General features: G+C 36.5%; 1 protein-coding gene across 1 annotated transcript; it reads right to left on the bottom strand.

The window, feature by feature from the left end:
• Nucleotides 1–372: 372 nt before the first annotated feature.
• On the bottom strand, nt 373–7,819 carry LOC109219049 (thaumatin-like protein 1b). The gene is made up of 4 exons (XM_019383454.1): nt 7,420–7,819; nt 6,614–7,319; nt 930–1,018; nt 373–828 (listed from the first exon to the last, which is right to left on the bottom strand). The coding sequence occupies exons 1-4, from the start codon at nt 7,484–7,486 to the stop codon at nt 824–826; spliced, it is 867 nt and encodes a 288-aa protein (XP_019238999.1). The 5' UTR covers nt 7,487–7,819; the 3' UTR covers nt 373–823.
• Between the last annotated feature and the right edge of the window lie 3,370 nt (nt 7,820–11,189).

Genomic DNA, 11,189 nt, shown 5'->3' with positions numbered 1-11,189 from the left:
ATTGGCTAGCTCGCACTATTACTAACTCACCAGTCACCATTAAAACAGAGATTACCAGTAAAGCTACGATTAATTAAAAAATAAAATACAAATGTTCAGTCTGAGAAACCAAGAACTCTTGTTTCCAAACACCTCTTTTATAAACTGAAATTCTTATTACAGATATACTATCCAGGTACCTACATGGCCACATCCAAGACACCCTCCCTCTAAACTGGCTTTTATATGAACCAACAATATGTAAGAGAAGTTTTGAGCTCAGCTGAGAGGAAAGACAGGTAATAAAAGGAAGAAAACAAACTGCATTAAGCTCATCACAGTCCACTATTGTATAAAACCAATCCAATAGGCAATAACCAAAAAGGCAAAAACTGTACGAAATGTCTATTTCTATTATAAGCAGCTCAACAATCCTATTATGTACCTTCAACATGTTCAAAAAATGTTTTGAATTGTCCACCACATTACCACTACCTATACACACCCCAAAAAACAAAACAAAAAATATAGAAAGGGACTTAGGGAGGCATAGATCTGTTTTCTGAACCAACTAAAAACATTTTAAGACTTCTTTGCCCTGTTGCTCGACATGCCCATGACATTACACTATGGACCCTTCCAAACACCAAAAACAATGGAGAGCAAAATGTAAAGTGAAAATGAAAATGTTGCAGATTTATAAGAAGCTACAAGCCTTATACACAATTATTGTCATTGTTATCGACGAGTTCCCCACCGAAACAAAGTAGCACATGATTTTACATGAGATATTGATGGCATTTGGGACGTAACAAAATCCCCAGCTTCTACTTCTGTTTGTAAATTAGCCTGAAAGTTGCCCATTAAGGTCAGTCACAATATTCACAAGGGCAATATTGCTGTAATTATAGGCATGGCTGACAATAAAGATGGTCGGATGGATGACTCACCACTTCGATGATGCCTTCCGATGTACATCATGGTTTTATTAACCAGTGGCAGCTCAGCTGGATCCTTCCTCAATCCTAGCACTTTCATGCTGTACAGTTTCCGTTCAAACAAGAAAGCTCAAGTTACTTAACCATAAAAGCTAATTTGCAAGTGAAAAACACCATGCTACAATATCCAAATATAACTAGCCAACAATCCTATTACCACCAGATGGACGAAAAAATAAAGTTACTCCATACAGGAAGAAATGGTGAATGGCTCTAGTGAATGGTACGGCAAGCTGCTTTAAGCAAGTTGGATAGATGACAACAGATGGCAACGAAAAGAAGATTTAAGATGTTATGCTTTAGGCAATACTATTGGATAAACATGTTCTTACTGGCAATAGATGCATTTAGTAAACCCTCAACACTTTGAAATTTGAACTTGTGGTATGTCATTTAACTCTCTGGCAAAGGGTCTCAACAAAATCATACTTTTTACTATTCAACTTCAAGATCGTGTATAAAATGTTAGCTAATGCTTTGTTTTTTTGTTATCTGTTTTACAATTTTGAATTAACGTGTTTCCTGATTTATCATATTGATTTTTCAGCAGATTAACTTTTTCATTTTGAAGAGAACTTTCCAACTACTTTTAAGTACCCTTGAACTATTTAAATGTCACGATCGTCATAGATATGCCTTAAACAACTAAGTAAAATTTAACCTTACTGTTTTTTTTTTCTTTTGGGGACAAGATTTTGCTTTGATTATTATTTCACATTTTCTTCGTACTTTTAACAATAAGAAGTTGTAATTACTTTTTATTTAGTTTATACATAAAGAAATTTTATTTCAGAAATAACCAACGTCCAAGTTCACACCGCCATTTAGCGCCTTGATTCTCGTACATGAACTCTGCCACTCCTGAAACAGAGGAAGTATGTTTTTTCTTACAATTGACCCAATAGACGTGGCAGATATTGCTTACCCTTCCATTAATTTGAGTTCAGAGTTCTGTTTAATTTTTGCTATAAGTATTAATTAATCTGAGTTTTCAAGATCATCCGAGTTCTTCTGGGCATTCAAATGGAACTTCTTCTAAACTCTTTTTGTGCAAAGTGCAAGGACCACCTTGGGCGTACATTTGCTGCACGACTTGAACCCTGATCAAAAGAAATACAAGGCACATATGCTCACAGTTTACTAGAACTTATTGGACTGGGAAAAGGAACCTAAGTTGCGGAGTTTCAATGCAGCAATAATTTGTATAGCTGAAAGCTGAGAGAAAAACGAGATTAAGGTTTTACTATATACATTTTTCTTAACCAGCGACAATAAAAGGATTTTAGTTAATTCTCCTAAATTACAGGAATCTTGGTTTCGTGGGAGAAATAGAAAAGCAAGGAGCAGCCAATGATAATGTCTGCTTGTCGTAGTCCTTTGACATCCTAGATATGTCTCTAAAATTAAGTTACCTGCAAACTGTCTTATCAGAAAAATTCAAACTAATCAATATGCACAAGGCTAATACACAGAACTCATGCTCTAGATCTTAATGAGAAAGCCTATACTTTTAGCACTTATTATCTTTCCTAATCCATATACCAAAGACATGCAACAAGAAGGATGTGAATGTAATTCCTTCGACATTTAGCTAAACATTAACCCTAGACCCCACTAGTGGGATTCTACTGGGTTGTTGTTGTTGTATTTAGCTCAACATTAAGTTGGTGAGGCATGACCAATGTTGGCTTTGGAAGTTACAAGTGGTTACTCCATGGGAAATTATGTTTGGAAGAAGGGCAAGAAATAAGAGAATCATAAGGAATGAGGAGTCAGTGCTCCTAAAGTTTTCGAACACCAAAAGCAAGTTTTGGGAACGAGTACTCTGCTACATTGACAGTAGAACTGCCTCGATTTACCAGTTCTGGAAAGAAAAGTGTCCTGTACTATAACCTGAACCCCGCAACGTTCCAATAAACCCTCATATCCACCAATACGGTCTTTAAATAGGTAAGCCGCTTCAATGAATGGGTCACAGATTATGAGATATATGAATCGGTCACAGATTATGAGATTCAGTGACAAGTTTTTATTTTTTGACAGAAGAATTCAGTGACAAGCTAGCGGAATGCTATACAGCGATGGCTGATCTGTGGGCTCAGACAATCCCTGTCCATTGTTCACTAGTTGCCAGAGGGGACAGGGCTTGGCAGCCAACTGCAAGCAAGATAAATGATTGCAGAGCTCTCATGAGCAAAATGACAAACTGCCTTATCAAACCATGTACACAAGGGGTTGAACAAAGAAAGACAGACTAGTGAGTGCTTCAACGGTGATGTGTGAGGCTGTTAGAAATCATATTTTGCATTTGAGGGTAATTTTACTAGCTTTTGAAGCTATCTCAAGACTGAAAGTTAATCTGTCAAAGAGTAATGTTTATGCTGTGAATTCTGATGAATATGTCGAAGAAGTGGCTGAAATTTTGGGATGCCACATTGATAGGTTTCCTGCAGTATATCTCGGTCTTCCTCAAGGGGCCAAGCAGAGGGATCAAGCAATGTGGCAAGGACTAGAGTGTTGGATAGGTGTGAGAAAAAATTATCTCTCTGGAAGAAGCAATATAGGGGGCAGGCTTACACTTGTGAGAAGTGTTCTTGATGGCATGCCTACTTACTTAATTTCCCTCATTCCCATTCCAGTAAGTGTAGAGAGGAAAATTAGAAGATTGAGGAGCAGCTTTTTATGGGAAGAAAATTCAGGAAAAAAAGTAATTTCATTTAGCTAGATGGCAAGACGCGATGGTATCCAGAAAGGGAGGAGGAGTGGGAGAGAAGAATCTCAGGTTGCATAATAAAAGCCTGATGTATAATGGCTTTGGAGATACAACAAGGATAAATTTGAGTTATGGAAGGAGATTATCAACACTAAATTTGGCAAAGTGGACTGCTGGAATCCAAATCCTACTTTACCAGCAAATAAACTGACAATTTGGAAAACATCAGTAAGTTAAGGTGGGATTTTCATACAAATGTCAAGCTGAAGGTAGGGAATGGTGCAAGGATAAGATTCTGGGTAGATAAATGGATAGGTTATGAGAGACTAGGAGATAAGTTTCCTATTTTATATAATCTCTCTGTGCGCAAAGATTGTGTGGTTTCAGAGTGTTACTCTGAAGCTGGTTGAAATATTCAGTTTAGAAGGGATTTTAATGACTGGGAAATAGATGAGATCAGTCAGTTGTTAGCTATTTTAGAACCCCTCAAACCGGACAGTTCAAAGAATGATTTGCAGGTGTGGCTGGCAAGCAATGAAGGAATCTTCACAGTACGTAGCTGCTATATATGTTTAAGGAAAATTTGAATATTTGGAAGGAGGCATGGCCCTGGAAGACTAAACCACCATCAAAGATCAGGGCTGTCGTTTTATGTTTATTTGGAGTGCACTGGGTGATGCCTAGAGATGTGCAAAGTTTACTGTCAAGTTGGCAAGCACAAAAGATTGCAGGAAACAGAAAGAAAATTGGAGAACCGCTCCTTTATGCATCTTATGGAGTATATGGTGGGAAAGGAGAGGACAGTAGAAGACTTCTCTGATGTTTTAGACTTCTTAGATTCATTGAGATGAGTGTACTTAATTGCAATATGGTGATTTCTGTACTGTTTGAAATTTGTTTTTGCAGTGCCATCTTGGTACTTGCCTTAATAATATTTAGCTATCTTGTAAATAAATAAAAAGTGTGACATTGAGACGGAGTTAGCAACTAACTCCAAGCATGCAGGTGTGGGCTTTAAGAAATATAGAAATTATATTAAATTGAAATATTCCCACTTTAGTGTTGTTAATAGTCACTCTCAAATCACTCTCAAGCCACTTCCTCTTTCACATCCTTAATCTCCAGTTTTGCTTCCACTCTCTAATCGCTCCTTTATATCAAGTGTATATTCCTTCATAAATGCATATGCTCGAACTCTGTGAAGGTCAAGTTATAAACCGGTCTTTAATGATACATAAGCTCAAGCAGAACTTTCAAGACTTTATGACTATTCCGGACTAGATATTTGTAGGCTTGGGAATGTATTGAATCTAACTATTCTTGATTAGGTGCCGCAAGGCTAGGGAATTTTGCTTCTGAAGATACCACTAGGCTGGGATCTACCTTTCCTGCCTGGTAACAACAAGAAAACATTCAGCCATTCCTCTTGGTGTGTTTCAAAGAAAAGCTAGTCTTCATAGTATGCTCAGGAGCTACCTTTTATTTTTTATGAAGAATAGAATTTTAAGTTATATTAACAGTTAGTTTCCGGCATATGAGGTACAACTATCAGCAGAGATTGGAAGTCTATAAATGTCTCATGCCATAAACTCCAGTATCAGATGCTCGATAAACTATGAAATATGGACCCCCATAGAACTTGTTAGTATCCAATAGAAATTTCATTTGAATGTCCATAGTTTGGATCATGTCAGTCAACCAATTAATCCACTACGCCTTAATTCTACATTAGTTGAAGTCGGCTATATATTCTCTACACCTGTTCCATTTTATTGAGTTACATAAATGGAACTCGTTACTCTTTTAATACCACACTGAGTCCGATTTAGCGCGTGCTTAGGCAGACTTCGCCAACTAACACTCTGTTTGGATCATTGTTTCTCGTTGTTTTATAATGTATCGTATTGTATCGTATCATATTGTACCGTATCGTTTTATAAATACAATGTTTGGATAGATTGTATTGTTAGCTATTGTTAAATAATGCTTTGTTGTTTGGTTTGACTGTATCGTACTGTACTGTAACTGATAAGTTGACTAAAATACCCTCAATTGTGTAATTATTAAATATATGCATAAAAATAATTTAAAAAAACAAAAAAGAAAAAGGCAAAACACCTTAAGAAAGCAGAACAAAGGAGCGAGACAGAAGAAGGCAAAACGAAGGATCACAGCTAATTAGGATTGAGTTAAAAGCAAATTAGGAGAAAAAATAAAACAGAAGGTAGCAAAACATCTTTAACGTTGGTGGCAGAAGTTCTTGAAAAAATAAAGTAGGTTATAGGTTGGAGATTTGGAGTTAAAATAGAAAAAAAGGTAAAGGGTAAAATAGAATTGTGGAGTAATAAATTAGGGCATAATTGAAAAGAAAAATAGGAAACAATCCCACCACACCAAATCGGTTGTTTCAAAAAAGAGGACTTTTCATTGTTCCGAAACAATGGATTTAACAATACAATACAACCAATTTTAATGAAACAATCAAAACAAACATTGTTTTGGAATAGCAATACAATACGATACAACGGGGAACAACCATCCAAACAAGCTGTAAAGCTTTCCATCATTATTTAACTATTATTCCTTCAATTTCATTTTACATGGCATTGTTTGACTTAGCGGGGAGTTTAAGAACAAAAGAAAGACTTTTAACACATACTTAAACATGCCACGACATTATTCTTCCATATCACTGCCATGACATTATTACGGCGACAAGAGCATTTCATTAATGGTAAAATGGAAAAGTTAAAGTTAAAAGAGTTTTCAATTATCAAAAGATGTAGTAACACATAGAGTATTATGCTGAATATCAACCTAACCCACCATTTATATATAACTAGTACCTATAAAAATCACAAAACTAGCAAAAATCTTTCAATAACTAGGAATCAAAATAGGAAGGGCGTAAAAGTAAATTCACCTGGTATAAGGGAGAGGGCAGAAGATGATCAAGTAATCAGCAGAGGCACAAGTGAAGGTACTAGTCTTGTCGTCATAAGCATAACTGTAAGAGCGTGGGCACGCGTGCTTGAAGAAGAGCGAGTAGATCGAAGGCTGACACGTGTCAGGCGTATTGTGAGCTTCGCTACAACAGTATATTGGATCATTAAACGCCAAACACGCGCTCTTACAACCAACGCTCTCACTATGACTCCCCTTCCCACTCACAACCCTCAAATCTCTAGGACACGCGCCGTTCAAGTCCACTAAACATCCCGTAGCACTGCATCCCCCTCTTGTACCTCCTTTAGCAACTATAAGCATAGGAAGGTTGTACCCATCCACAAGACTGACGTCATAAAAATCTAACCCCTGGTCACCGTTAAGTGTAAACTCAGCTAAAGTCGCCGGCGGTATAGCGCCGCCTCCGGCGCACTCCACCTTGCCGGAGCCGCAATCTCCGGTGACGCATGTAAATTTACCACCGTTGGTGGGGTCGTTAGAGCAGAGGGTCCGACCCCAAACCCGACCCGACCACGACCTGGGCATTTTGAGAGTCTTGGATTTGCCACTCTTTAGAGTAAACCCGGTTGGATTAACGGGTGCTCTGTCAGCTCCGGTTAATACTCCCGGCCATACTGTGTGACGACACTTGTTGACTATCTTGAAAGTTGTTGACTGCACCTCTGTTAAAAAGTTAAAACTTTTATAATCAAGAACAAAAAAAATATTAAGATTATTCCAGGAATTATAAGGAAAGTGAAGGGATTAGTAATTATTGATTACCTGAGAAGAGAGAGAAAGTGATAAGAAGAAGAAAGAGAAAGATGGGGGTGATGAGAAGACGATCCATTGGTGATGAGTAGTGGGAAGTTAGTGGAAATTGTGAGTGTTTGATTGATTTTCAGGTTTCAAGTAAGTTTCAAAGTTGTCACTTTTTTGTTTTTCATTTTCGTTTTCTATTGGTTTCCAGAGGAATAAAGAAAGGAAAAGTTGATACAGGGAAGAAACAGCGCGAAAAAAATAGAAAGAGAGGGAGGCACTGAGGTAGGGAGGAATCAGAAAAGGAAAGAGATTGTGAGGGTTTTGGCATCTTTTTTCACTTTCCTTTTATATTCCACTTTCTATTTTTACGGGTTACCTTTGCTCAAATTGAAGATTTGAATTCATAGCTTCGCCATTGAAATTGTAATTTTCTTTGATATTTTGGGATTTATGGTGAACAGCGAAAAAGAAAAGCAAGCGATCGGGAAAGTCCTCAGTGAAATTTAAAAATTGCAATTTGTAAGACTTGGGTGTTATGCAAAGTTACAATCTTTACGTATAATTGCATCTCTTAATTGCGTTTCTATTTATCATTTACGTAAAAAATAGTAGGTCAAAACGATTAATTATTATCTAATTTAAATAAAACTTGACTTATGAATTTTTAACCAAAATTGACGAAATAAAATATAAAAGATTCTAATTTTATGTCTTAAATGCAATGAGTGGACTAGAATCAGCAGTATTCTAATAAATAATATGACAGAAAGAAAGATTCATCTATTTCTTTCTACCATACCATTTATTAGTTAGATTGTAGTTATTAAGCTGCCCCTTAAATAAAATAAAGATAGATGAATCTTTTGATATGGATCTATAGATCATCTACAATATTACCTTTTGAAATGGATACTTCTCAAATTGTGACATTGTGTTAACTACTCTTTATCACTCATACGACGTACCGCATTAAAGGTAATCACGGATGAGTTCAACTTAATACACATTAGTCATACAAATCATGTTTATGTTATTAGTGAAGTTTAACTAGTTAGAGCAGATTACTCATTAAATATTACAGGACTATGACTTATAATTTAGAAAACATTTGCCAATAGTCATTTTTATGTGGCCTAATTATATTTCTATCTACACTATATTAAAAGTATGAAGGCCTTAATGAAATATTATTCGTCTTTTTGCCCTTTAAAAATAAATTTTACAAGGGATAAAATTGTAATTTAGTTATTTTTCCTAATATTTAGGACTTTAATATCAGGTATAATTTTAGTAATTAAATCCTTCCTTATTGCTTAATATTTAGGAATTTTAAATCAACTAAAATTTTAAATTTATGTTAAATATCTTTTTCCTAATAAGAACCAAAAATATTTAAAAAAATACTTACATAGAAGGTAAGTTTCTTTTTCCTACAACCAACGATAAACGTTTTGTAATTGTTGTCTACTTACCAATTTTTCCTCTTTATTTTCTTTCAAAAGAAACTATTGATATTCTTAAAATTTTAATCAATAAGTATGCATTTAAAAACTTAGTCATTAATACATCTATCTTATTGGTTAAAATGATGAAATTTTAGTTAAAACTCCTAGAAATTTATCTAACGAAGAATAAATATATAGCTAAAATAAATAATTACTGTATCTAAAAAAATTAAAAAATTTACATAGTTTGAACTTCATTACCATTTTTTTTACAATTTTTTGTTAGACTAAAAATAATGGAGTTCTAAGCAAGTATATTTTTGTTTACCCTAAAAACTGGATAACAATTAAACTTATAATGTGGTTTTAAGGATACGTGATTTCACTTAATACCAATTGATAAATGCAAAGAGTAATAATAGAAACTGACAATCAAATAAAGCAAAACAGTGTTGCACGTAATTAAGCCTTCGAGCTCGGATACCCTCGAACCAGTTAACACAAGAACAGTAAAAAATATGACAAGCTGATGAACAAGAGAGCATAAATTAAAGAGAATATTGTATTGCTTTGATATGCGTGAACGTAATGTCCTTACAAAATGATTAGAACCCTCTTTTTATAGTAGAGGAATCCTATCTATGGTACAATTCTAGCTACGGAAGTAAACCCCACGATGGGCTAAATAACCGGTCTTGACTTGATATGTGCCAAGATTTCTGCCACGATCTTTGCCCGATCACGGATATCTTGGCTTTCTGTTATTCGACATGGCAGGCTTCCTTCGATCTCGTTCGATCTCTTTCTTGTTTTGGTCTCGATCTTGATCGGCCATTCATCCACGAGCTCACTAATCCATATCTGTACCATGGTCCGGTATAACCGAGGCTGAGCCTTGATCTACCACCGCGATTTCGGTCAGTCATACGAAATTAGGCAAGCTCGATTTTGACCGTATACAGATAGTCCCCTCGTTTTTTGGAGTGTAATGACAAGAAACGAATTGAGTCTTTGAGTTTCTTTGCTTGTTCTTCCCGAAATACCAAATATTCCAATTTATATTCTTCCTTGCTTACGAAAATAAAATGGCCAAAACATCTAAAATTATTTCGCAAAAGGGGCTTTGAAGAAAATCCATGCTCGGGGCTTTGTTCTTTCGACCGAGATCGATGGACCCCGAATGACCATTTGAACTAGAGTTTGAGTAGCTTTTAGGCTTAACAGTCGAGTGAGGATTTGCTCGAACTCAAAGTAAAGCTAGCCCTTAGGCTTTATAGATAGTCCCCGAGTGAGAGTTTGCTCGAACTCGGGTTAAGATAGCCCTTGGGCTTTTATGATCGAGTGAGGAATTGCTCGAACTCGAAGTAAAGTTAGCCCTTAGGCTTTATAGATAGTCCCCGAGTGAGAGTTTGCTCGAACTCGGGTTAAGATAGCCCTTGGGCTTTTTGATCAAGTGAGGATTTGCTCGAACTCGAAGTAAATTTAGCCCTTAGGCTTTATAAATAGTCCCTGAGTAAAGGTTTGCTCGAACTCGGGTTAAGATAGCCCTTGGCTTTTATGATTGAGTGAGGATTTGCTCGAACTCGAAGTAAAGTTAGCCCTTAGGCTTTATAGATAGTCCCCGAGTGAGAGTTTTCTCGAACTCGGGTTAAGATAGCTCTTGGGCTTTTATGATCTAGTGAGGATTTGCTCGAACTCGAAGTAAAGTTAGCCCTTAGGCTTTATAGATAGTCCCTGAGTGAGAGTTTTCTCGAACTTGGGTTAAGATAGCCCTTAGGCTTTTGTATTTGTTACGTATTTCGAACGTCTCCGATCCGTGTTAATTTGGTCGTAGCCTCTTTAGTTCGGAACTTGCCCTTTGGGATTATTTTCCGTTACACTTCGATCTAGCCCGAAGTGTTAGTCCCCGAGTGGGGTGGCCGTGGCGTGTAAAATCGAGGATCGCTTTTAAGGTCTTATGGTCTCGAAATGTTAGTAGTTCGATTTTGTTTGTTTTTCAGACGGCAGTCCTCAAGCGTAGGGTTAGTTGTTCGAACTTCCGTTAGGGTCGGCCTTTAAGCCTGTTTACACAATAGATCAAGAGTATAAAATAGGAAATTTTTCTAAAGGTAGGGGATATCGACAAGGAAAAATACTTCTCTCAATGGATGATAATACATGCGCGCATGTTTGATGTTAGGGTCCAAGTAACCTATACGGGCACGGTTCATCTGACCGTTTGACCCTTACAATATTTTCCTATCGAGACCCCGTTGTCACGAAGTGATTTCCTTACAACAAAGTAGACATTCGAGGGTAATTCCCCTTAGTACTCGAGGCTTATTGTAGGGAACCTCGGATACTGNT

This window comes from Nicotiana attenuata, unplaced genomic scaffold (assembly GCF_001879085.1).
Source record: "Nicotiana attenuata strain UT unplaced genomic scaffold, NIATTr2, whole genome shotgun sequence".
In the NCBI taxonomy this organism is placed as follows: Eukaryota; Viridiplantae; Streptophyta; class Magnoliopsida; order Solanales; family Solanaceae; genus Nicotiana; species Nicotiana attenuata.
This window is presented reverse-complemented; position numbering and strand designations above follow the sequence as displayed.

What these genes read in the sequence shown, in the direction of transcription:
- LOC109219049 (XM_019383454.1), bottom strand. Translation starts at nt 7,486, where the DNA reads ATGGATCGTCTTCTCATCACCCCCATCTTTCTCTTTCTTCTTCTTATC. An exon ending in CACTTTCTCTCTCTTCTCAG is followed by an intron (nt 7,320 to 7,419) that starts GTAATCAATAAT and finishes ACTTTTTAACAG; the next exon opens with AGGTGCAGTCAACAACTTTC. An exon ending in TGCCCTCTCCCTTATACCAG is followed by an intron (nt 1,019 to 6,613) that starts GTGAATTTACTT and finishes GAAACTGTACAG; the next exon opens with CATGAAAGTGCTAGGATTGA.